The 27,839-nt window shown below is 44.0% G+C and overlaps 1 protein-coding gene across 1 annotated transcript in view; it reads right to left on the bottom strand.

Moving 5' to 3' along the window:
• tenm4 (teneurin transmembrane protein 4) overlaps positions 1-27,839 on the bottom strand; it is a 168,525-nt gene that overhangs the window by 33,887 nt on the left and 106,799 nt on the right. Inside the window, exons 14-23 of the mRNA XM_030066430.1 lie at positions 25,080-25,265; positions 19,785-19,931; positions 18,659-18,875; positions 14,475-14,594; positions 9,409-9,670; positions 7,664-7,931; positions 7,424-7,567; positions 6,024-6,273; positions 1,779-2,011; positions 22-176 (exon numbers count right to left, since the gene is read on the bottom strand). Coding sequence (XP_029922290.1) covers positions 22-176; positions 1,779-2,011; positions 6,024-6,273; positions 7,424-7,567; positions 7,664-7,931; positions 9,409-9,670; positions 14,475-14,594; positions 18,659-18,875; positions 19,785-19,931; positions 25,080-25,265 — 1,982 coding nt within the window. The remainder of the gene's footprint in view (positions 1-21; positions 177-1,778; positions 2,012-6,023; positions 6,274-7,423; positions 7,568-7,663; positions 7,932-9,408; positions 9,671-14,474; positions 14,595-18,658; positions 18,876-19,784; positions 19,932-25,079; positions 25,266-27,839) is intronic.

Raw genomic sequence — 27,839 nt, 5'->3', positions numbered from 1 at the left:
CCCAGGTCAAAGATGTCATACTTGAGAGATGTCCATCACAGCGTCACAGCTGAGGGGTCGGGCAGAGGTCAGGTCATTAAATCCCAGGAGAGTAGAGATGATACCATTCTGGTCGATTCTGCGAATCATGGTCCCATCCACAAAGAAGATTACGCCGTACTTATCCACGGTAATGCCTGAGGGTAAACAATAAAGAAAAAGACGAAAATATCACTCATTTTGTTTATCTGTGACTTTATGTGAGCAGAGAAGACCACTAAATGACAATTAAGGGCCAATCATGGTAATGAAAATTAATGCCTGAATTGATTTTCTTCAGTCAATAATGGAGGACAATAGAGACATGGTAACAGATGTAGAGTGGATATTGATTCAATATCAATTTTAAATTTCATCAATGCCAGGCTCGCTCTGCCTTACACTCGCACCCTTAGAGAACAATAAAGCAGTGAAAACTGGTCTTAGCTTGCTCCATCTTTGCATTACTTTATTTCAACAGCTACAAATCAGTGGTTGGTGCAAAATGGTCCCTTTCATCACAAACCTGGACTATACATGTAACACATTTGAGAGGGGGCCTGAGCGTTATTTCAGTGCATGTGAATCATAATGCCATCCCACTGGGAGACAAAAAGTAAATGTGTGATCTAATGACTAATGCATCACCCAAATGTGGAAGTAACAAGAAAAAAAAGACCTCAGCAAATACAAGGGAAGACATGTTTTTCTCGGGGGGCAATTCAGCTGAAATCCAGCCTTAACGTGACCAAAGCTTGAGCTAGGTGGTGGAGGAAGTGAGAGAAGGGAATTTAATGTGTGAAAACTGAAGTTTATTGATCTAGCCTCTGGGGCAACTCTCTTCAACTATCCAGCAGTCTAGCCCGTCAGAAGCACTGGATGGGATTTCAGAGAAATATCTGGCAGGAAGGACACTTTCTTTTATTATTTGATCCAGTAGTTAGATAAACGCCAGGATTATCTCCGTTAAAATACCTGTATGTGTTTGCTCAAGGCATGGATTGGTATGTTTTTTGGATAGCCGGCATCTTCCCACCAAGAACGTACAATACCGATACTGATATGCATTTCTGTAAGAACTGCAATTACACATGCTGGTGCAGAACAGGATTTTTTCAGAGAGGCCTGTCTTAAGATAATCGCTTTTCTTTTTTAAAACAATGCATTACAGTAGGTTAGTTTTACTCTGCTTCTAATTTTACAGTAGAATTAGATGACACCCAGAAAAAACGTCATGCATGTGCCAAATTCAATTCGCCAAATACTGACAGTCGCTTGACAGCACCAACACTGCAAAAACTCAAAATCTTACCAAGAATATTTGTCTTATTTCTAGTCAAAATATCTCATTACACTTAAAATAAGACATGATCACCTAACAAATAACTTGTTTTTAGACAATTTTCACTTGTTTCAATTGAATTTTCACTTGAAAATTTGCTTGTTTCATTGGCAAATTTTGCCAATTTTTTTGAAAATTCACTTGAAACAAGTGAAAATTGTCTAAAAACAAGTTACTTCTGAGGTGATCATGTCTTATTTTAAGTGTAATGAGATATTTTGACAAGTAATAAGACATTTTTGACTTGAAATAAGACAAATAATCTTGGTAAGATTTTGACTTTTTGCAGTGTGGGTCCATCTTTGCTTTGCATGTGCATTTCAAATGTTCAGTTCACTTAATATGTGCATTTTGCCAGACACAGCTTCTGATTGAATGAGTCATTGAAACTTCATTAGTAATAATCTCAATGCAGTACCTCTAGGGTTTGTGAGAGTGGCCTCCACAGCCTTTCCCCCATCCCCGCAGCGGGTGTCATCATATGGCAGACACTGGTCACCAGTGCCTGCCACCAGGTCCAAATTCTTGGCCACATCCTTCACAACACTCAGGGATTTCACCTTGAACACCTTCCTGCTGCTGGTATCCGACAAGTAGACGACACCGGTCACTGGACTGGTGGCCAGATAGTACTTATGAGCAGGGCTGTTGCTGAGAGAACGAAAGAGAGAAGGAGAAGCCCGAGTCAATAAAGCCAGAAGAACTACACCGCTTTCAATAAAAAACATTGTCTAATACAATTAACATGGATTCAAAAGCCATTTGGAGAGTCAATTGGACACAATTACAGTTCAAATCAAGGACATGGAAAATGAAAAATAGAATGAAATTAAACATGACATAATGGCGGAGCTTAGAATTGATCCACAATGCAGACAGCTTAGTGAGAAATCCCTGTTGTCAAAAGACAATGGGTATTCCACTCAACGAAGAAATGCTGAGAGGATACGAAGCAGGAGAGGCAGGAGTCTAATGGGAGTCACTGGGCTACATGGGATCCTTTGACAGATGCCTTGATAACTATCCCTTCCCTGTGCACAGAAATACCTACGTTATAATCTAAAAAAAGGCCACCTCACCCGCTACAAATGTCCACCACCTCACTGTAATGTCAGCCGTCTGTCTGTTAGATTGTAGCTCGCTATGTGTTGTATGTCACCCACTGTTTGTTATGTCATTATTTCACCAATTAAAAATAATAATAATATTAAAAATAACTATTGTGCAGTGAAATCTCCCATGCTTACTGCTGTGAGAATTACAAACAGATAAGTGAGTTTTCTCATACTCTCGGGGCTTTTTAAGGAAAGACAGTGCATGCATAGCTGAAGCAGGAATCCAAACAGTATGCATCCATCAGGCAGAGAGTGCAGCACAGAAAAAAATATAGTTCAAGCCGACACAGTAATCCCTCATATCCAGGAGGTTCCCTAAGCTGAGAGACAGACAGCAGACCACACATAGTCAATAGCACTGTGGCAGGAAACACTGGCAAGCCCCAATCAGACTCACTGTAGAAAAGTCCAATTTGCCAAATAATAATAATAAAAAAAACCTGATATAATCTAAAATACGGTCTAATTTATACCTTTAATTGCACCAAAAACTGGCTTCCTTTTTGAAAATATATAGATGTCTACATATCTATTTCAAATAAATTAAAACAATGTGGTCTAATTCGTCAAAGCATCTACCGAAGCTCATAATGAACAGTGATCCTGTGCTGCCAATCTGTGAAATGCATGACAGCCTACAACTAAAAATATCTAGGGCCTAATGGAGCTATACATTACTGGACGCTAATGATCATAGCCCAGATTGATCTTGCTCTTCAAGTGCCAGAACTGACTGACAAACATGGCTGCGGTCCAATGGGGACAGCATGGCACTAATGCCGCCAGGTTTAGCGGTTCTTCTTCCGTCTGGTACTGCCCATGCTAAAAATACAAGCCATGTGATTCTATAAGGTGCCTCAGATAAAAGCGTCCGCCCAATTTCGTATGCTTTTACTTTGCCCATGGCTGATTTAAAATGAGATTCCTTTTCCCCCCAAACAGGCAGTGAAGCAATGCAGTCTTTAGTGTCACCTTAAAGATGACTTGAGTCATCGGGGCACGATACAGCACAGTTCTGCCAGATTTGATAATCATGATGGAGCGACCCGTCAACAGGGCATCATTCAAAGTGGATTAAGACACAATCAAATATATAACCTTGAGGGTTGTTCTGGGGCTGGGAGGCAAGAAAGTGCCAAAGATTATATTTTCATGAGAGTACAAGAGTAAGGACCAGTGGGTCTGTGGAATTGTCAACTCCGGTGTGTAATTTTAAATGACAATTGACCTTCAATGAATCAGTGATGACAGGACACCGCGGCAAACCTCAGGCGAACATGTCACAATCAGCCCACTGACCAAGTTGACTGATCTGCTGGTCTACAGTACATTCCAGGCAGAACTTGGCAGAAGTTGGCTCGGAAAAACGACTCCTGTGTAAGAGTAGGCCAGAAGACAGCCTCAATTCCTGGAATCTACTTGGCCCTCTATCTGGCATATGCAATCAGATGATACCTTATCGGCTCCAGGTTGCATGTAGAACAGTGCCGGTGCCCCATAGTGTTTGAAACTATAAGGGTTTATTCCCTGACCTTGAGCCGTGGCCATACACTCCATCTATATTCACTGACAACATCTAGTTTGTGGAAGATAATTGGATTTTGCTGCATGCTGGCGCGGCGATGGAGGGAGCGTGGTTTGAGTGGATGGGGGACATCCTTAGCGGGGGGTCAATGAACATTGCGGTGAGATCATCCACCTCCCAGTCCTATCGCTAGCTCGCATACACACAGGAAAAGCAGGCATCCGTTTCATACAGACACACGCTGTGCTTTCTCGGATAAATTTCCTTTTTAATATGCAAATGTGTGTGGAGTACTGACGGCAAAGGAAAAATAGATCTTTGACGTTCCTTTGGTTTTGCTCGAGCAAAGCGGGGCCATGTGTGTAGGACTGTGTCTGTGTGTTCATTTGTGTGAGTGTTTTGGTGCACATGGATGTGAGAGAGACGGATATAAAGAATGTGGAGAAAGAGAAAAAGCAATACAGAGCTTCTGGGAGCGTTCAGGTAATGTGGTCAGTCTTGAAATAGTGGCATTTTTTTTTGGGCTTTTCATCCTCAGTGCGACTGCATCCTCCCCAGCTGAAGTCATGACCCTCTGATAGAAAATCAATCAATAGCCCTTTGCCTGAGACCTGCTATCAAAAGACGGCACACAATGAGATTTCCTTCGCCCCACGCGTCTGTCATGGAAAATGAAGTCTTTCTATGTTTTTTTAACCAGTGATAACATCTATGTTCTGTATCTCACTTTTCAGATTGCCACTTTGATTAAAAAGAACACACTGGCATAATATTTAGATTTACACAGGCGCTCACACATGTTAACCCTTTATAGGGCAAGTGACTATTTTTGGTAATTTCAGAAATTTTACATATCAGGCCCATCCCCTGTCTCAGTTAGTTCAATAATCATTTGGTCTTCACCCAGCCAATCAGCAAAGATCGCTCTACATCCCGGGTCACATGATTGTGGCATTTGACCAATCTCAATGGCTTTGATTTTCTATTACAAAATGAAAATTTTAGAAAAATTTTATTGAAGTAATAAAGTCCTGTCATGTTCTCTAATAACAGTCTAGGGTTGTTTTTTTGAATTTCAAAGTATTTTAATGAGTGCCCAATAAAAGGTTAAGGGCAGTAACACCAGTTGACACGTTAAGTATGATACAATATAATGCAACTTTATAATAATATATGAGAATAATAAGAAACATAACAAAAGAAAGTCGACGCTCAATCAGAATTCTGTAAGATGTAGGAAATGACAATATTGGAAATCAAATTTAACTGCCAATATCAAACCCGAGGAAACATCCAGCCTCTGCTGAGCCAAGGCCATCAGCTGCTCTTCCTATCATATTTGATATTTACAACAACAGTCCATGCAGTATTGCAATAAATGCAGTCATCATGTGATCTCAGGAAACACAGTTAATGAACCAATAGAACTGCAGCATGAGTAAGCAGAGAGAGGCCAAGAGTAAGCAGACACTCAGTATATTAAGATGTAATCTTTCCGCGTGCTTACAAGTGCAAGTCTGTGTTGAAAAAGGTCACTTTGAGGTCAGGCACAGGGACTGTACCCTTTTCGGGGTTCATTTAAGCACACACGATAAAGCTTACCTATGCCTGAAGTCTTTATTTCTGTCAGAGGTAAGCCAGAGGCAGGAGGAAATGAGAAAGGAAGAGAAAGGAGAGGAGATGTTACTTGTTAGTGGATAGAATTAATTAAAAGTTAATAATGGCAAAAGATCACATTCAAGATCTACTCTTACTTGTCTGTGTCGAGGCTAAGAAAGAAATGAATTTTTTTCCTGGAACGTGTGGTTGAGCTGCTGTTAAGACCCCAGTGCATACACTCCAGCCCCTATCGAGGCCGAGCTCCGGCTGATGCAGGTGGGTGAGAGAGGCAGGGCCATCAATCCTGGGCCTATGGGGCCTTTCCTGTCTATTTCAATGGGCCTCTGTGGTTTACAACCCGCGTGCCGGCCCATCTGAGCTCATGGCCATGTGAGTGAGTGGGAGTGGGCGACTGCTCAGTTACCTCAGCTCCAGGACGCTGGTGACGTTCCCTGTGGTGAAAATCCTCCTCACGTAGTTGAAGTCGCCCACGTACAGGCTGCCATCTGAGCCACAGGCCAGGGCCACGGGGGCCCACAGCTTGTTTCCGTCAGCCAGGCCATTACAGCTGGGGCAGGAGATGCTGCGCCTGCGCCCGTTCCCCATCACACTGCCGATTACGGGAGGTTGCTGGGAGATGAAGACGTTTTCCCCATTGCCCATGTGAAGAATACCTGATGAGGGCACAAGGAAGAAAGGAGTAACACCTGCCCCCCGTTTGGACTGAGGAGGGTGCTGTGAGATGCATGCACAAACGGACACAAGGGCACATGTATGCCTGTGCACACACACACACACCCACACACACACACACTGTTTCTATTAGCAGCCTATATTTCCCAATGCATTCTTGGAACAATATCAGATATGTAAATGTTCAGCATCTGCTCGTCTAAGGTAGTTTTTCTCCTTCTGATGGCATTTGTTGACCTGACTTCCTTGAGCAGCACAACATTTGGTCTATCAAAGAAGATCAGCCAAGCATCCCCTTCCCGGGACGTGATTTAATCTTAGAGACTGCTGCTGCTGCTGCTGCTGGTGGTGGTACGAGACAGAAAGCAATTAAATTAGGCATGATTCTAAAAATGCTGGGCATGAACAGGACATGGAGGTGCCAAAGGGGTGGGAGGTGGGGTAGGGAGCTGGGGGTAATGGTAGTGGTGGGGGTGTGGGTGGGGGGGTTGAGGAAGGCAACAAGAAATAGCTCTTTCTCTCCTCTGGACAGCTCATTCAGGCTCACAGCAGGCTTAGCGTGACAGATCGAAGTGCCACCTTCCTGAGCACTTTTCATGTTAGCATGCCTGCTCTCCTCTGATGAGCCCTTCTAGACACAAACAGACTGTGAAGCCCTGGTCGTGACGGGAGCTGCCCAAAGTTTTTTCTCCCTTTATTCCTACTCCTGCCTTTCAGGAGTAATTTACTGGCAATAAGAAAATTGACCCCCCTCAACTAAAAAGGGACAGTGGTAATAAAAAAGTCAGACCTATCTGAGACTAGATGACATTCCTGTATTGAAAAAGCGTCAAAACGCTACAGGCAGGGAGGACAATTCAATGTTACACTAAAAGCACCATCTAGGGCCTCGCGTGGACACAGTGGTAGTTATGGGCACTCTTGAAAAAATTCACAACGGCACGGGAATCAAGTCGTCGACGGTGTCAAACTAAAGGCATTAGCTCCAAATATCACATTCCCCGTGCTGCTTACTTAGCTTCTGAGTCTGCAGCGGGACATGATAAATTATTAAAATGATTTTCTCAGTAGCTGTTTTAATGAATAAATAGTTGAAATAAGGAAACAGCAAGGGATTACTGGTTGACTCACCGCTCTGGATGTTCAGGGCATGGTGCTTGTCTATGGCCCATCCTCCCAGTTTGGATGCAGTAATCTCATAGCCCTGTAGCGTAGCAGTCCTCTTCTCCCAAAGAATAAGGTCTGGACATGACTCATACTCAAAGCCTACAGATACTGGAAGGAAAAAGATGCAAGAGATGAATATATTGTTAGTGATTCACATGTTTTATTTTGGATATCGTGTTGCAAATACATGTGCTCGTCGCTTACCAAAAGCTTCAGACAGGCCGTAGACCTTCTGGCTGTAGACGTCGGTCTTGTCCCACACAAAGTCGTAAGCGAGGTTAGGGGCTGCAGGGAACCATTTCCTGAACAGCCGGCCCTCGACGGCCACCATGAGGTGAACCTTCATCAAGTTGAAAGGGATTGTGGAGTGGCTGAGGGTCACTCTCAGGATGGACTTGTAGCCGGGAGTCCTGCTGCTCAGATAGCCGAGCTTCATGTCTGTCCCAGGGATAGGGACCTCCTCCTGCAGGGACTGTACACCAAAAAAAAAAAAAAAAGCTTGTAAATGATGTGAAGACAAAACTGAGAGGAAATATTCATTTTTTCCCCCATCTTTTTTGCATTTTAAGAAAGCAGCCCATGTTTTGCACAGATTACCAAATCAGCTTTCATTTAGTCACTGGCTACTGCAATCTCCGTCTCTGATATTGTTCCTTGCCACCGAGCCAAACCCATGGGCTCAATGGGAGATTTAATAGAAAAATCAATGAGAGGACAATTAAGACGGAGCATTACATGGAATCCAGTGACATATTTGTTCATTCTATTCTAAGGTAACTACTTTTCATAACTGGTTTAGTAATAGCATTCCTTTCATTAGCACAATAGTGCTCCCAGAAATCCATATGACAGCGGGGTTGCCAAAGTGCCCTTGGGCTCAGACCTTGCACACTACAGTAATGTATAGAGTAATAAAACTTAGTTTAGTGTTGGGGAGGCATTGTGGCCTTGGTAAATTTCCATGGAGGTGAGGCCTGGAACCTCCTGATAGGTAAAGCAGCAAAGGCAGTGTATAATATCAGCATTTGGGATCAGGGGTCTGTGACACCGGCGAAGTCGACCAAGTCCTCTCTGGTCTAATTAAGTCCTCTCTCCTGCCCCTGCTGCCACAGAGCAGAACAGGATGTACTGCAGCAATTAAAAAAGCCATCCAGTGCAGTTAATGCAACACTGGTCAGATGGCATGTCAATTATGATTTGTTTTCTTTATGACTAAATGTTCACCGAGTGCAGCTCTACCTGGTTAATTGATCTCGATACCCCTTTAATAAGCAGAATTATAAATTGGCCGGCATCCCTGTGTGGCACTCTAAAGGTTGAAGGAACAGGAAAGACAAGGCTACTATAAATAGAATAGACTGCATACTAAATTCACTGATATGCCATAAATCTTATGAAGCAAACTGGGAGACAAAGTAATTAGAGAAGGGCACAGAAACGCCCGCTAGACATACGGTAGCCACATGCAAACCCACACACAAGGCAAGGGTGTCCAGTCCACACTCACACTTGTACACACACTTCTACACACACACACACACACAAACCCACATCAAAACATACACAAAACTACAATCATGAAAGGTAAAAGTGTGCTCTTTCAAGTTCTACTTGTACGCTCAACCTGGGAGATCACAGCCCAGGAGAAATTAAAAATGTCCAGGCTGTTTTTGTGTGTGCAATGTAATCATCATCACTCTGCTGTAAGACAGTACAATGCACGTTGTAAATTGCCCATGTTCCACAGACCAATTACACTGGAGAGATAAAATCACAGCACTGCCATGAGCCAGAGTTACTATTACACTTGTGCTTGATGAATAGGCTTTAGAGTGGGGAAGGGTAGCTCTCTCCCAGACATGTGGCATGAATCATCTGGAGGAGAGACCCATGTAGATCACAACCTGCGGGGCACAAGGAGAGAGGTGAGCGAAAGGCTGGGCGCTCACCTGGATTTCAGGTACAATGGTCCCCCGTTCGGCGCAGGAGCCAGCAAAGGCGGTGAGCGGGGCCGGGGACACCACCGGACTGGGCCTGGTGAAGCTGCTGAGGTCACAGCTCGGGATGTCATTCTCCTCGTGCCGCATGACAATGGTATCCATGACGAAGAAGCGTCCCCATGGCAACCAGAGAGTGTGCTCCTGGGTGATGAATGGAGCGCGCTCAAAGTGCAGGGCTATGGCTGTGCCGCCGTTGGTCACCAAGTCGAAACTGGAACACAGACGCACGCACGGTGTCAAAAACGATGGCTGCCGATTCACAGGCGATGCACGTGGATTATATAGTTCTCGTCTGCTCAAGTGCTGCACCAATGCCTATTAGCAACGCTTGTAATCTGCTGTGTTTTGAGGATTAAACCATGCCACAACTTACTGTGAATACAATGAATATTTTCTAATTAGGTGTAGCTATAACAGATCAAATAATAAAGAATTTAGGTTCCTGTAAATAAAAAATGTCATTAAGAAAGGATGCAGTTTCACCATTTGACACATTATCTTTCAGGCACACATCGGCTGGAAACACAATCGAATGATGAAGCAGTTAATTCATAGAACCACAATGTGAGAGGCACGTCTCTTAATTAATGTCACGAGCTGTCGATTTTATTTGAAGAATGGAAAACAGCAGCGATGCCACGCCTTAAACTTAAGGCCTATAATGTGATTGTTTCATCCCCATACTTGTGTAATCCGGTGTGCTCACATTTAAATATAGCTTGTGAGGCAGGGGCGGAGATTTGCACTGCAGAATGGAGGCAGCCACTTCTTTATCGATCCCTCAGATGAAGGCTGTCCACTCTAACATCAGTCTAAAAGCCCTGCAATGCAATCCCATCTACTGCTGCATTAAGGGCCTCTGCCTCTGCTCTGACCTGAGTGGCTCTCAGTAAACAGGCTGCACTCTGGCAATTTCATCATCTCTAACTGCTGCATGGTGACAGCAGCGTGCCTGCACCTGCACTGCACTTTTGCAGCACTTGTCAGTTTTCTCTAAGAACCAATTAGCACCTGGTCATCGGTAGGCTCCTGGGACAGGGCCTCACCCTCACATGGGAAGCGTCTCTTCCAAATTACAGGTAAAGAAGCAAGTCCAAACAGTGGTCTGTGGCTTCTAAAGCAGGCATTCTCCCCTTTGGTTTAGGCTACTATAAAAAGACTCTGCTCAACCCCACTTCCCTTGAGGGAAAGCATCTGATTGGCTGTGGCAACAAACAAAGGTCTGCTCCGCCCTTGGTGTTTTGCCCTTGGCTGGGCGTGAGTGGAGTTGGGTTGCCCGGCGGTACACAGTTGAGGCTGCCGAGCTGATGGGGACTGTGATAGTGGTGCCCTTGTGCTGCTGTGATCCGTCAGTTGCCATGCAGATCCCCAGTCAGTCTGCATGACACCCGGCAGGCTCAGTCCATGCACGTTCAAAACACTTCTGGACAGATACACATGGGCAGCGTGGCCAATCGATGTGGGGATTCGCTGGCTGTTATCAATCATGACAACAGCCTTAAGCCATGTGACAAAACTTATTAAGCTACCTACACCAGCCTTGCTGCTTGTGCCCTCGGGGAATGCATCAAGCTCAAAGAGTTAACCCTGCCAATGGACTTGACTCCTCATACAAATGATAGGCGATCATTTCTCAGCTTTAGCCAATGTGTATTTATCATGAACTCAGTGGCATTAATTCTCCCTGGTAATCATCGTGCACTCTCAAGGACACAGTGAAAAACCAAGGTGCGTCCCGTTGAACTAACTCTGCTTTATAGATGCTGGAGGGGGGCTCGCACGATTAGACTGAGTGAAGCCACACTGACTTTAAAAATGCCACCTTTTAACGCCAAAATGCCACGGAAGGGGCGTTACTCTCGTTTGGAAAAGCTGCTGAACGTGATGTATAACGCGTTGAAGCACAACAGAGCAACGTCTTTGTTGGCTGATGTGCAGCCTATGAGCAAACTGCCTTACAGACAACAAACAAAATAACACACAAGCTAATGAGTACGAGTTGTCCCTCGCTATAACGCGGTTCACCTTTCGCGGCCTCGCAGTTTCGTGGATTTTTTTAGTGCAATTTTGCAAGCTTTTTTTTTTTTTTTTTTTTTTACAGCGCATTGTGTTCTGCGTCCTGATTGGCTAAGGGACTGTAGACCATTGTCAATCAATCTCCTCCGTGCCGTGTCTCCTGTACAGTACAGAATGCGTTCATTCTATAATACTGGGGTTATTTTTCTACGAAGGTTTGAACGTTGAGAGTTTAAACAAGAGAGAAAAGTGAGAAAATGTTAATGCCTGTCTGAGAAAAGTGTATAAAGTGTGTAGTGAGGGGTTTTACAGCCTTAAAACATCTAGAATAATTGTAAAAAAAAAAATAAAGCTGACTACTTCGCGGATTTCGCCTATTGCGGGGTATTTTTAGAACGTAACTCCCGTGATAAATGAGGGACCACTGTAACACCAACTAACCAACCAACCAATGAACAGACAAAGCCAGGCTCTTAAGGAGGTACTCTGGAGCACCTGATGAGAAAATGCAATCCTTGTCAGCAGTTTCCTCGTAAAAGAAGGAACCCAGCGAAAGGAACACGTCTGTCTCGGTGCCCTGCCAGAGAAACTACGCTAACCTCTTTTTGTGGGGGGCCAAAAAAGTTTCTGAGATAGTGGAAAAGGTAATTTCAAAAACTAAGCCCTTGGACAATAAAGAACACATCATAAAAATGAGTTGAGACAGCTTTCCCATTTCTAAGTGGCTGAACAGGTGCATTTCTGATTTCACGCTGCACTGAGCCTGTTTACAGTGATTGCAGGGGAGTTGCAGGAGACTGGGCATGTTTACAGGGGAACCTGGGAGATGGAGTAGTGTTTACACATATGCTGGAAGTGAAAAAGAGTACAGAGCTTTACGATGGAAAAAAAAAAAAAAAAGCAGATGCATAAGAAAAATGAGGGCATGCAGAAATGGGAAAAGGATAGAGATGAGCAAAGCCAGTGCGGTGGAAAGGACATGAGACCAAGGATCACAGAAAAGACAGGATGTAAGTGAAAGAGTGGCACCCAGAAAGGAAAAGCTTAAGGGCAGAGGGAGATTGGGGGGAGGACGGCAGTGAAAGGATGAAAACAGACGAAATCAGAGAGGAAGGTGAGGATGATGAGGTGAGGATGAGAGAGACTTGTGTAAAACAAGGGGAAAAAAAGAGACTGACGCCAAGATGGGAGGGATGGAAAGAGGATGGAGAATGATCAAGATCAAACCAGCGGCAAAGATGCAGGCTTTTAGAGTGTCAGTGACTGATATAAGTGTCAGAAGAAAGTGGGGCTTAGAGAGCAAACACCATCCAGGCTACCGCGTGACAGAAGGGCTCGCCTTGCCACAAAGCCTTACTAACACGGGCTATTAAAAGCGAACCGGGGGGGGGGGGGGGGGGGCTCGGAGGTTATGAGCGAATATGTGTCTGTGCAGCCAAATTCAAACACCATGTTCAGGAAAGAACAGAAGATTTATGGATAATGTTACTCAAAGTTAGTCTCCCAATACTTTCCCTCTCACTGAAAACTGAGTGGGAACCGGTCTGAGTTTTCTGTCAGAAATTCTCTCTAAGAAACTCTCTCAGTGCCAAGGCGGCTGGCACAGAGTCTCTCGAAGAAAGCCAAGCTGAGAATTCAGACTTTTTCCACTCACGTGTTCCCAACAACACACCACAAAGATTTATCTTACACACAACGGGTTAGCACACAACTGTAATGAAACAAAAACAGGGGAGCAAGAGGAACATATTGATAAAGTTTCCTGTGTCTGAAGCAGAAGGTAGTATGTGGATCAGAGTGGTGATGCCAGACCATCAGTGCCTTTAGAGTCAAAACAGCTACATAACATTCCAATAATATAACTTCTGCACCAGTAAGATTACTAGCATATACATGATATATAACAACTACAACATGAATATTTTATGAAGCTGCAATGAGAAAAGCAGAGATGAGACCAACGGTTTTCTTTGAACACAATGAAAACAGCAAATCAATCTTTCTCTTCCATTAAAACAGCAGAGACGTATACAGTAGGTTCATTTGCTGGTCCGGCAGAATGAAGAGATGAGACACGATGAGGAGAAAGAAGTCAAGGCTCCGTGTTTTGACAAACAAAGTTAACTGTATTAATTGCAGGCCTGTGGCCTAAACTTCATGTCTCGCTTAACGGCAACTAGTAGAGGATTTTCTCTAAATCTACCATTGTCAAATAAATAATGACCATCTGTACTATGTTTCATAGCCCCAGTGAGCTCCTTTGAATTGGCATATTTCATTATTTCCCCTCCCCGCTGCTATTGAAGCATAACTTACGAGTCTACCAGAAGGGTTTTGTTTGATTTCACTGGGAATTGAGCCGAGAACTCCAAAATTGGACCAAATGAAAGCACAAAGCGGATCAGTGGTGGCACAGTTTGCAATGGCAACTGTTTTTTTTGTTTTTTTTCCTGTTTTTTTTCCTGTCAGTAACATGATATATCTGTCTATGTATCTATATCTACATCAAAAGGCTGGACTGAAAGACAGCACAGGGTCGCTGATCACAGCAGCACAAGATCGATAGAGGCCGCGGTCTAACCATGCCAGGCAGGACCCGAGGTGCAGGCTGTGCAAAGATGCCTCGGAGACGGTGCCGCACATCACAGCAGGGCGCAAAATGCCGGCAGGTATGGCCTACATGGAGCGCCGTAACCAAGTGGCTTGCATAGTATACAGGAACATCTGCACCAAAATGGGGCTAGGAGTCCCAGGGTCAAAATGGAAGACATCTCCAAAGGTGGTTGAGAACGACAAGATCCTGAGGGATTTCCAGATCCACACTGATAAACTGATAATCCAAGGATTCCAAATATAAATATGGCCAAACCCAGATCCTGTTTACTGCTTATTGACAGAGCAATGCAAACATGCACAGGCCCCAAATCCAGATAGTGATTATTTGTGATGGTTGGGTTGCATCCCTAGCATGTGTGTGTGTGTGTGTGTGAGGTTCTTACCTTCCATCCTGCCTTGTGATTGTGTAACCATACGACGGGTTGTTTATGAAGCTGATGTTTACTCCAACCAGTGGTGTTCCATCCGAGGTCACTACTTGTCCACGGATGACGCATGCATGACTGTGTGGTAAAGAGGAAGAGCAATATAATGACAAATCAATACTCGGTGAATATATATTATGTGTGCCTACACACTAATTAGAGAATTGGAAAGCACAGCACTGTGTCCCTTCCTGCATTTCACTAAGAATAGCACAGCGGGAAACATGTAAGCAGAGAGGTATCAAAAGGAATTACTGTACAGAAACAAAAAAACAGCAATAACAGAAAACATGCTAACAAACTAACACCTCCTTGCAAGTCTCTGAGGGTTTTTTCATCCAGAGAGGAGGGATAATGAGACAAGGAAGCTTTGCTCTAATTAAAAAAAAGAGGATTTATCTTCTCCATTACAGAATGCAAGAAAGGGGAATAATAAGAATGCAGATTGCAGGACTTGCTTGGCTGGTTATCAAGACTTCAACAGATCTCCAGTCTTACATTAGGTCTCCAGAAGCTGCATAAATTAGATCTGATCATCAGTCCCCACCAATCAATAGCGGGAAGTCATCCAAATTCACCTCCTAATCTAAGTGAACTGATGAGTTGAGACCTTGCTGGATCGCACCTCTCTTGTCGAGCTCTGCCCTCATCATTAGCAAGGCCCGTCTCATGGTCAGCCGTCGTTTCTGTAGTAGTTTGCAGAATCAGTCCCCAAACAAATGCCTCGCTGCAACTATATCATTAGACCATGGCTATTTTTAATACATTTGGGTCTTAAACATTGCCACGTACTGGAAACAATTAACACTAGCGTGTTAGTGGCTGCCCTCAACATGTCCTTACCAGAGGCAAGATCATTCACCCCACACTATCCTGGTCCCCAGGAACCCAGTTTTATGTTAATTAGGCCGGGTCCCCTTCAAAAGACCTTGGCCGTCCACCACTGCTCTGTAAACAAGTGCGGAGATACTGCTCTGAATCCTCGTGCCCACGTCCAAAGATCCATCTGGGGGAATTTACATAGATTTACTAGTAAAGTTAACCCAGCACTGGCCTGGCTGTCTACGATTAATCATTCATGCTGACAGTTTATTTTAGCATGTCTTGTTTGAACAGGCAATCATCCACATTCTGTTAAGACGGAGCTGTGAAAGTGGAACTATCTCCTCCCTGCCTCTGCGAGCCACATGGGGAGATGATTCCTCGCCATCAAGACAAATGATTTAAATATTGACATCAAATACAGCCGAGAGAAGGAGCAGCAAAGGAAGCGTGAAGAGTTCGCTCCGGCAACTTCCCGCCATGCGAGATTCCACTGGTCCTGGAGGATTCGCAAAGTCAAAAGGGACTTCACGACACCTCGAACCTCCAGTTTATCATACACAATTCAGCCCTGGAGTGAGGAGAAAGTGCATATTGTTCTGGAAAATGCAGAGCTCCTAAATCCTCAACAAACACACAGGACAAAATTATTTCTGTTTTGGGCTGTATTAAATCAGCTAACCACCTTGCACTTTCTGTGAACTACATTCCTCAGCAGCATCTGAACCAAAATTGCCTGCCAGGTGCTACGTAAAGAGATATTTCAAAAGGCAAGCCAAACAAACGGCACCGTCGCCACAGACCCAACAAAAACATCACTACCTACACATATGACTTGATTATAGAGTAGAAACCGTGGCGAATATAAGAATGTCACTGCGGCCCCCTCTCTCCCCGCCCACATGTAATCCAAACCACTGAATAGCACAAAATGCAGAGGTATCTATGTAAAAAAAAAAAATTAGGCGTCTACGTCATTTTCAATTAACGCTGTTAAATGAGAGAGCACGCTGAGAAGAAGAAAACAAACAACTTGACCGGGGAGAATTTTCTGACACTAATGGTCTAATGCTAATAAACAAGTGAGTTCGTAATAAAATGATAAAAGCACAAGCCTGTAAATGAAGCGAACGGCTTCTGCTTCTCTATTGTAAGTCTGCTATCAATCTTTGCCCAAATTGTTCCACGGACAAAGCCCCTGTTTACTATTCCAGTCAGCAACCAGTGCCGGGCCCCGGCAGTCTCTCGTATTGTGTGTCAGGGTGGAGAGGCAGACGCTTCATGCAGTGGCGGATGCTTCATTCAGTGGCACCTTTGCCGCTTTTTGTGGTGGGAGACATCAGAAATAGCAGTCTAACATGTCTACTAGCATGAGGAAGTGGTTAGTGGATCAATAGAGGGATGATCAGGTGACTAAGGCAGGCATATCAGGAAGATGCTGAGACCATGCCTGTAAGGCTCATCTGAAGCACAGAGCCCCCCCTGTCATAACCGCTCATATCTGTCAGTGGGTGGGGAATGAATACCAGACATGAATAATAGATTATCACTGATATTTTTAGGTGAGCTGAGGCCTCCAATCTTGCAGCTCAGCTCTGGATTCTCGATCTTTACTTATTTATGGCTGCATTTTCTTGGGAGAGAGACAGAGTATTATTCAACCCCCTGCGCCACTTTCTCTGTCCGGCGAGGAGCTGCAAAATGTTGAGTGGTTCTTGAAAGCCAGAAAAATGTCAATGAGGGAAAATGTCACACAGTGCGTTACAAGTGTTTTTCTCAAGTGTCGATTGGCCTGACCACACACGTTAAAAAAAAAAAAAAGAGCCTGAATTTTGAGATTGATAACAGTCGAAGTTCTTCACCTAATACTTTTTTTTGTTGTAAACTAAGTGACATGTAAAGTCTAATTATAAGCAGATACATAAGGAAAAAAAGCAAGTTGAATTTGGACGCTGCAGAGATAAAGAAGTTTTATTACAAACAGAGTCGGATGTGATGGGTGGCATCAATCTAGAAAACAGCGCAATTTCTGCACAGCTTAGCGAGGACCCAATGCTAAGAAGTGCTGTGTTGCAAATTATAGTAAAGGAAATGATCCTGCTTGAGCAGGGGGCACAATCAAACATCAATTTTCTCCTTCAAGAACAAAGCAAAAACCTCTGCTGGACTAAAAATAGGGATGTTTGAAACCAAAACCTTCCTGTCATAATCTTAAAAGAAGAGAGAAAAAAAAAAAACTCCACATTGCAAAGTTTGTTTGATTTGTCTGTTTTCTTTGACATTATTTTTCTAAAAAATTCATCACAAGGGACAAAGAAATTGTAACATTTTTGACCTGTTTTTTTCTGTTTTTCACTGTTGTCTGTGTTTGTTTCTCGGGAGATAATAAGCCAAGATGAGAGAGATCCATAAGCAAGTGGGATGCAAATAAGGTGACACAGACTCGCAAGCGATTAAAGATGAAAAGAGAGGGAGACAAAGGAAAAGAGAGGCAGAGGAATCTTGTGGGACTTTGACAGCCATCCTGCCTGATATGAAAGGATCTCAGATTCCATGGCTGGGGTGTCATGAGCCCTGCCGCTGGGAGAGGGTCTCAGATGGATTACAGTAAAAGTAATCACAATACATAAATATGAGATGTCTCTCGTGCCAGGGAATGCTCCCTGCTATTTGCCATATTCTAGGTTTGTCCATCATTGTCTGTCCATCATCCTCTAACTATCCGTTCCAGCAGTGCCTCCCTATTTCAGCCTCCATTCACTACAGCTGCCTGCCTTTCCCAACTCAGGCATTTTGCTCTCGCTTAAAAAAGCAAAAAAATATGTATTATGTTAGGTATATCAGTGCAATAACCAAAGCAATGGCCTATATTAAGACTGAAATCCACCAATAGATTTGTACAACTACAACTACACTGCAAAAAGTCAAATTACCAAGATTATTTGTCTTATTTCAAGTCAAAATGTCTTATTTCTAGTCAAAATATCTCATTACACTTAAAATAAGACATAATCAGCTCAGAAATAACTTGTCTTTAGACAATTTTCACCTGTTTCAAGTGAAAATTTACTTGAAACAAGTTAAAATTTGCTAGAAACAAGAAACCTATTCCATTGGCAGAATATGTTTCTTGTTTCTAGCAAATTTTAACTTGTTTCAAGTAAATTTTCACTTGAAACAGGTGAAAATTAACTGATTGATTCAAAAAAATGGTACTGATATTCAATACTGAGTTCAGAACATCCATCCCAGGAGAATAACTGGGTTTATCTGGCATGCCATGCACAGCAGCGTCTGCCAGGACAGCACAAGTCACTCACCTGCCGTCGAAGGGGTTGGCTCCGGGAATGATGTGGGTGCTCTCCTTGCCCACCAGGAAGCGCACCCGGTCGTAGAACGACTGCAGGTTGCTCTGTGCAGAGGACATCTGTGTCTCCTGGATGATGTCCAGGGGGTCCGGGGAGCCCACACACAGAGAGGTGGTGTGACAGGTCGCCTGCAGACAGCAGTCTGGATCCATGCAGTCCACCAGGCCATCTGCCAAGGTCAAACAAGTCACACACACTCACACGTTAAACAATAGCCCGGACATACAGAGAAAAAAACACTAAGCATATATATTTTAGTCAGTGAGAAATTATTCATCTTGATTGCTGTTTCAATGCATGATTTGAACCAGCTCTCTTATCATCCATGTCTGTTCCTGGAGAACATTTCAACACCTCTAGTATTGCTCATAGTTCCCCATCTGTAATTTAGATGAAATAATTCAAGACTGAGAGAGCTGCTGTGCGATGCACTTTACTTTGCTGAAGTGGGTCATTGGACTCCCTACCCTTTGCTTTCAGGGGCCTATCTGGCCAGATGGGTGATAAAAATAAACCCTGCTGTCAGGAGTCAGTCAAATCCCTTGTATCGCCCTGTCTTTGCCATTGTGAGCCTTGTGGTCCCAGCACAGCAATGGCGAGACAAACAGCCCCTGCATAAATAAGGGATGCTGGTGCATAGCTCAAGCCAAGAAAGAGGTCTGGAAGAAAGGAAGTCACGTCTCCAACTTGGCCTCCAGAGTGGTGCAGCCCCCTGGCTGGCTCTCTGTGTGCCTGGCTCCGCTCGGGGCTAGTTAGTGGGCCAAGCAGAGGCTGCCTCTTGGGGCCTGTGCATGGTAGACACCTCGGGTCAGCCACTCTGCTCTTTAATAAAAACCTGTTGTCCAGGCAATACTGACGGGAAGCCATTCCTCACTCTCGCCTGCACAGGGAGCACAACTGTACGGCCGAGCCTGACAAGTACAGGGAGCCATGTTCCTATTCTTCGGTACTTAGCGGACAAGCATAGTGGTGGCTGCTGATTTTCATTCTCAAGTCAAATCATGTCTAGTTAAGAGTCCCCGCCGTGACACTGGGCCAATGTCGGAAGACTTTGTTGTTAGTTGTTTTAGGATTTTACCTCCGTCGTTGTCCTTGACATCACTGCAGGCAGTTTCCATGGAGGTGTCACAGCCGGTGCCCCTCCAGCCCAGCTGGCACACACAGTACCAGCCATTGTTACCCAGAGTGCACCTACCATTTCCATTGCACAAACCAGGGCAGCCCTCTGTGTAACAAAAGGACAAATTCACAAAGACAGAGGTTGGCACAGAATATCAAATAGAGCAGGTTTAATGGGTAACACAGAAAAACACGCTAAAGTGTTAGCAAATCTGAAAAAACAAACAGAAAAACAGTGGCAGCAATACAAGACTGTTGATGGCAGTGGTTTGTTGCTGAAATTTCTCTAGTAGCAATAGACTTAAGGCATTTACAGATTTTAAATGGGCGAGGGCAGCAATAATGGCCCTCAGCTGAAGTTGATTAATTTGATACACCTTTTGTGAAGCTTCTCATATCCCTTTGCAGTAAAATCAGATAAGAGGGATCTTCTAAATCAATATTCACTCATTACTACAGTAGATTGGCCTCCTGTATCTATGGTGCTAAAGCCCGGTAATGAGAGCAGTGGTCTATATGTTGGCATCCCCTGCACATAATTGGATTGGCTTTCATGTGTTTTCAAATGTGACCGTCATAATGATCAGAGTATTACTGTTACTGTCGTCTGCAAAACAGAATGAATCACAATGAAATTGCATTAGTCACCGAAACAGTTCTATACTGTTATTTGCTCTCTCTCTTTTTGATAAATTGTCCTCGAGATTGTTCAGAGTAATCAATAAGATTATCCCTTCAGTGAGAGTGTGCATTCTGTCATTAGAGGAAGCAGAACACAGAAAAGAGCAGGGAGTGGATAAGGCCGAGCTCGATAGCATTATGCAGAGGAGGGCTTTGCTTGTACTAACTGTGTTCCCGGGCATGTGACCTCAGGGGAGCGAAAAGCAGGCTGGAGCTGAACGACAGGTGAAACGTTCCTCTCTTGCTCTCCGGATAGGACTTCACAAGGGCATAAATCAGAGGGTTATCTGCCCGCCTCTGTTTTGCCAGCTCTGTTTCCCATTTATCTGGAGCCTTATGATTCCTATCCCCACAATGAGACGGAGGCAGAGGGTAACATCGCGATATCAAATGTAGAAGTCTGTCACACTTTGTGTTGTTAGTAAGCCGCCCGGATAGAGAGGACGCTGAGCTGACCCATTTTGTCAGTAAAGAGACTGGGGCGGATGTCTAACTGTTCTTACATCACACAGGGAGTGAAAGAGGGAGGGAGCGAGAGCAAGAAAGGAGGAGAGACAGAGAGAGACAGGGATGGTGAATGGGAGGAATGTATTAGAGGGAGAAATATCAGCTGGGGAAAGCCGTATAATAAATAAAAAGGATTTACGTAAGGAAACATATTTACAAAGAGAAAATATGGCGTCAGGACTGATAACAGATTCATATTGTTGACTTGCTTTTTCAGTGATTTTTAAGTGACACGATTCCTCAATGGATAAACAAACAACTAACATTTATGGAGGGTTTATTACATGTTCAATCCACTTGTAATATTAATTTCAAAATAAAAGCCCCCCCAACCCGCTCCCCCAGAGCAGAGCTATTTTTCAGTTTAATGTACCAGTGCACTGACTCAATGGCTTTATTAATTTAAACCAGCCAACCCTTCCACAATTTCGTCACTCTGATTGATAAAATTGTTACCGCGCAACATGGAAAGGCCACTATGTTATCCTGTTATATAAGTGTGATATGAATGTGTGATGAAGTTGTTATACATGCTGACTGTCCATTCATGAATGACTCATGAAACATGACAGGCGTGCACGACGATTGTGCTTTATAATTGTGCTGAATGATGTACTCTCCTATGTTACTGCTGCCAGCTACACTTTAACACACTGTAGCAGAAACACATGGTGAACTAAACAGGTCTCTTTACAGGATACGGAAATAAAAGAAGACAGCAAAATGAGCACCCAGCATTCACACTGTTGAATAATGGACATAGTTGTGGCACGTTACCCAATTGCACCAAAATTAAAAACGTCCCATTCCTTTTTTCCCTCTTGGTTCCCCGAAGAAAGAAACTCACTACTGAAAGCTAATGGCTTTGGAAAGCTTATTGCTTCCTAGATGCATTTAGACAGCGGCCAGCCTCTTATTGAGCAAATGGACAAACAATTCCGATTAGACCAACAGTGAAGACAGATGATTTGTTAGCTCCGAATGCTTATTACAAGGATAAATAAAGATCCGCTCTCTGTTGGCATCGGTTCAACTTAATTGGCAGCCCTTTCAGAGAGGGGCCCCTGCTGAGCCCTGCCCAGGCCTGTCTGAAACAGCTCCAAACGTGAGGCCGCAAGTGTTCAGAGGACTCCTGTGGCAGCCGCTCTGATGCCAGGTGGTCCATTACCAAGGACAGAGGGAGACTGAGGGCGCTGGAGGCAGAGGCAGGGTGGCTGCACAGCCTCCACCCCCTGCTTGCGCTGCACCAACCAGAGCATGAACTCTTTTAATTAGAGAGGATGCGGCCTCAGCACCTATCAGGCCCCGCTCACAGCTGCACACTCATCCATAATGCATGCCATAGGTTATGGAGCCCCCTTCCTAACATCCCCATACTGAGAGAGCAAGATTGCACACCAACCAAATATCCCACACCTAAGGCAGCACAATGTGATTCACCGGGTGTGAAAGTGCTAAGTGGAGATTACTGTGTGACAATATGGCAAAAAAAGTTGATGGGAGGTGGGGATCTTTAGAATGAGTTGTTTGGGGTGACTGCAGGTGCATAGTGTTTGCATATGTCAATGTAGGGGGAAGAGCATGATCTGTGTACATGATTCATCAATGCTGGGTGGAGTTACAATGGAAGGAGGGCAAAAGAGAAGGAAGGAGGAATGCCATACCTTTCACTACCTTATCCAGATAGTGAGCTTGGGAGATAAAAGACAGGACATATAAGGGAGGTTTGAACAGTGCCACTTCCATGACAAGACAGCAAGGCAAGGTGTTAGTTTACACTACAAAAGGTAAATAAAAAAAAAAGGAAAGAAGTGCAGTCATGAAGCAAACAGCATGCATTACAAGCGACACAACAAACACAAACCAACACAGAGGGAGAGGCATGGAGAGGGGAAGAAACAGACAGGAGAGAAGAGTAACACGGAGAAAAGAGAACAAGAAAGAGAGAGCAAGACGGAGAAAGCGAGTGAGAGAAAGAGAGAGTGAGAGAGAGAGAGTTCAAAAAAGAGATATCTTCTGAAAAGAACATTTCAATCTGTCCCCATTTATCAACTGCAGGGATCGGCCGAATACCTCCAGGGAGTATTTTAAAAGCAGCGTGATTGATGCACATATTACCACCCTTAAATCTCTCAAGCAATAACGTACAGGAGGTCAGGATGTTCGACAAAAAGTGCTTTTAATCTTGAAACACCTCTATAGACGATGAGGTCACCAGAGGCTGCAGCAAGGGCGAGGCCACGTTAGATCTCAAGTATTGTACGGTGCGGGGCTTGGGGCCAACGCGAAGCCCTCAGTAATGAAAATTGATTTAAATTGAGATCTTTGGCTCCTTAATGGATAACAGTGAGGGATATTCTTGTCGGGGGAATGGGGATCTCAATATGGCACTTATAAAAGGCCCATCAATAATGCAGTGCCAGCGTATAAAACATTCACAGACTGAGTCGTGGTGGTGTGCTAAGCTAGCTTTGCTCCGAGATGTGCCGGAGAATACTGTGGGAAAAAATCATCTTCCCTTATTCAAATATGGAAAAGGGCATTCACCTATAAGACTGAGACTCTTCACTTTTGTCCTGCCTCCCTATTGACTCAAATGTGTGGGAGTTGCAAATTTCTTTTCACTGAAATGTTGTGGCAGAGGAGGGGGGGGCAGATCACCATTGTGTTGATACTTCCTGTCTGATGTTTGAGTGATTGGAGCCTATAATGATGATGAGGAGAGAAGAGAAGAGGAGAGAAGAGAAGAGAAGAGGAGAGGAGAGAAGAGAAGCAACACACAACACGATGGTGCGTCCCAGAGCGTGTCCTGAGGACGGACCGCTCCGGAGATGGTCAGGGTGGGTTTGACAGTTCTGAGATCAAACGTCGTGAAGCTAAACTACCTCCTGAGCCACGATAAAGACGCCGTTTCTGAAGGAGCTCGAGACAGACGTTCAAAATGAAAACTGTCAAACCGCAGAACATCAATCACCCATAACTTAAAAAATGTCTTGCATGCTGTCCGCTGGCAGTGGGCATTTCAAACAAAGGAAGGCGGTGTGCTGTGCAGTCGAGACAGAGGTCAACCACCGGTTACCACTGGTTACCGATGCAGACTGCCTGTCTTTGTCTACGTCTGCTGTTATTTACATACTACCGCTGTTGCTGACTCCTTTTAACAAACAAATGACCCGTGAGCTGTGTGACAACCACGAGGAGCAGGACCTCCAAGCGAACATTGACGCTGACTGGAGGACATTTTCTCAGCTGTGTGCCATTATTATGCATTGTACACACTTATTTAGATTTATTCGGCTTACCTTAACTGCTCTGCTAGTAAGAAAATAAAAAAAAAATAAATAAATAAAAGTGCTGTCAACCCATAAAGCATTGCTGGCATCAAGACAGTATACACTATTGTACTCTGACGCCCTGATTTCTATTAAAGCGCGTGCTGCACGCCACGGCCCTGACAAACGCCTTCTGCTACTTTCTATCAACACAAAGAAAACATACAGAATAGTGTATAGAAGTAAGCGAGTCCAGGTTTTCAAGGCAGCGCTTGACATTCAGTCAATGTCTTGAAAACTTAAAGCTTTCGTAAACTGAAAAAAAAAAAACAACTGCGTTAACTTCAACGAAGAGCAGAAAATAATTTGAGTTGTTGACCTGCTCACAATGACTCACATGTCAGCATTCGAAATCAAGAGTCAATGGCGAGGGGAGCAAAGAAAGGGATGAGGAAAGGATGAGTAAAATGAAAGGACACCTTAGCACATTCCCACATTAAAATGCATGAAGGCAAGTCTCAGATCCTTGAGTAAACCTGTTCATGCTTTACCGAGTTGCACAAATTCAATTAAGCATGCTTTTCCCTTTCTTCTGCGACTGGACCCTTACCCTCACACCCGGCTCTTCATACATACGCAGGCAGGCAGACAGTCCACGCCTTCGCCGGCCCACCAAACCCCTCCCAACGCACACACACACACACATACACGCATACATGCACACACACACATATGTACACACACACACACACACACCACCCCCCAACCTCACCAAAAACCTCCTCCCATCATACCAATAGTGCAGTGTTCTCCATTCCAGCCGGGGCTGCATTCACATTTGCCGTCCTTGCAAGTGCCATGCTCGTTGCAGCGAGGGTGACACGCCCTCTGGTCACACCCAGTGCCCATCCAACCGTCGTCACAGCGGCAGGTGCCCGACACACAAATGCCATGGCCACCACAGTCCGCTGCACAAATCTCTGTGGGAGACAGGGACAGAGAAAGAGAAGGAAGGGAGGGTGGGGGGGAAAAAAGACAGACAGAAAGAAAAGGGGGTGGGGGGGGGGGGTGGAAGTGGGATGGACAGGGAAGACGAGGCGGTGACGGGACAAGGCAACAAGGGTGAAGAAAAGACAAATCCAGGAGTTATTGTCAGGGAAAGGCGGCCACGCTCCACTACCTTGTCTGATGGCAGCTGAAAAGAAATTCCTGCACCTCATAAGGGGCAATCCCTTTTGACAATACAAATCTAATAAGTCCATTACGAAGAAAAGACATGGATTGTGGAGGCCTTAGCAGACGGATTCTTCTCTTTGCCTCTTCCTCCCTTTGTAAATTCCCACTCTTTGTGCCACAGACGGGGGGGGGGAACGCAAAGTGTGGAGGAGAAAAATCCAACTGGAACTTTCTATCAGAATGGCAACACTTCAGCTTTAATTAAAAACCAGCTGGCTTCATCTCTAATGAGGTGAGAGCTCTCTAAATATCTCTCTCCCAAAGGTGTTAGACTAAAACAACATCTACCATATTGGCTAAACTGAAAATGTTTATTTCATTTACTGTACATGCTGTATTTCTGGCACCTATTTCATACCGCGGGGTGCAGCAGAGGAGGTAATGCTCCAATAATGATTCAAGATGTTAGATGCTGATATTGTTTTTTGTTTTGTTTTGTTTTTTTTTTGCTCAGAGGTGCAGCGCTGTCCACTCCTCAGTAACACTGAGAGGAGGGAGGTGCTACATTCATGGATTTTTTTTCTTTTTAAACCAGAGTGAAGGAGACTGAACAGAACCACAGTAAAGCTTGGCTGACGCCATTGTGTGGCAGCTGAAAGACCTCCCTGACAGGCTATGATAGAGCTCGGGACATTACCCCAGTCTCATGAACTCAGGGGAGAGTATGACAAGAAGAGAGCTCAGAGAAATTAAACACTGACAGATTACTTATGAATCTCATTGAAATGTTAACCTCTTTATTAACTATTCTGTTATAAAAGAGGCTTAGCATTGTGGGCAACGAGGAACAATAGCCATGTATTGCTGGCTTATTAGCCAAGCCAATTCACATATGACCACAGGGGACCAAAGTGGAGGTAAAGTCTTTTTAATAAGTCAATTACTGCCTTTACACCGCCTATTTTGTCATTGCTACAAATTGAATTTGAGTGTTTTTTTTCAGCCACAAACCATAACATGACATTAGCAGCTTAAAAACCCTTTTAAAAAATCCCCCCTTGCTAATTGCAGTGCAACACTTTGTTAAACTGTGCAAATGCTGCTAATTTTACATCTGACTTTTGATTTAGAGGCATACTAGCAGCATTTTTTTTTCGGTGCCCCTTAGGGCTGCTTAACCACACACACACACACACACACACACACACACACACACACACACACACACACACACACACACACACACAGTGCCAGTCTTTAAGCACACAAACACAAAACTGTTTCAGTGGATTCAGCTACTCAGTAAGTTTCTGATCACATGAGGAACAATTTGTTAGGCAATGTGTGCCCTATGCTTTAATGGCAACATCAGCATTGTTAAATATGTCAGGAAAATAAAAAAGTTTTATATATAAAAAAAAAAAAAAATACATTTTTATTCTTTATTTATTAGTCTTATTATGTTAACATGATACATAAACCTGAAATTAATCTAATAATAATAATCTAATATTTTATAAAGTGCTGCTAATGAACATTAATCTTGAAAGTTGCCTGACTAACAAATGATTTAAAAAAAACATCTGACCTATCCATTTACTTTCACCATTAGCATAAATATTGGAGCACAGACTGGTCACAAAAAATGCACTCAACCTGACTGGGAGACAACTGTTTACTTGGAACAGAGGAGAAACCTTTAACGTGATAAAGATGCAATTACAGCCTGCAGGCAAACCCTCATTACGCGTGGCCAGAGGAGCCCACTGTGAGAAATACTCCCATCCCCATGATGGCCGTTACCATTTGCACTAAAGGACCGTGTAAACAAACTTTCCTCCGGGTGGGAGAATGGCAAAAATGGCATAAAAAAACACATATAAGAGCACATAAAACCTCAGGCATTGTTTTATGGCTAGTGACTGTGTTACTACCAACTGTGCACACAGGTCATACTGTGGCAAAGCCACCTGAGAAAATGAATTTGAGGATTAAAAGTTTGTTGGGGGTTGGGAGGGTGGATGGGGATTACAGAATAGTGAAAGAAAAACATATTGAAAGCTTTCCATCTTTTTTCGTCTCCAAGTCCGCAAGGTTATGGGCTGCTAGCTGTAATACCCCACCGCAGAATGTAGTGGCGTACATTAGACCACAGAGAGCTCTACAATGAACGGGATAAAGGAGGATAAAGAGCCAACTCATCATCATTTATAGAGCCCCTTCTATGTGAGGCAAGCTCAGACTAACTGCCCATTTCCCTAAAAATCCATGGGATTACCTAATAGGTCAGTGTGTCTGCTAGGAATATAAAGGAATTCATGCATTAAAAAAAAAAATCTAATTTCAGAAATATTTTGCATGAATACAAATTATGCTGT

This window comes from Myripristis murdjan, chromosome 13, assembly GCF_902150065.1.
Source record: "Myripristis murdjan chromosome 13, fMyrMur1.1, whole genome shotgun sequence".
NCBI lineage: Eukaryota > Metazoa > Chordata > Actinopteri > Holocentriformes > Holocentridae > Myripristis > Myripristis murdjan.
The sequence above is the reverse complement of the archived record's forward strand: the minus strand, read 5'-3'. Positions and strand labels throughout refer to the sequence as shown.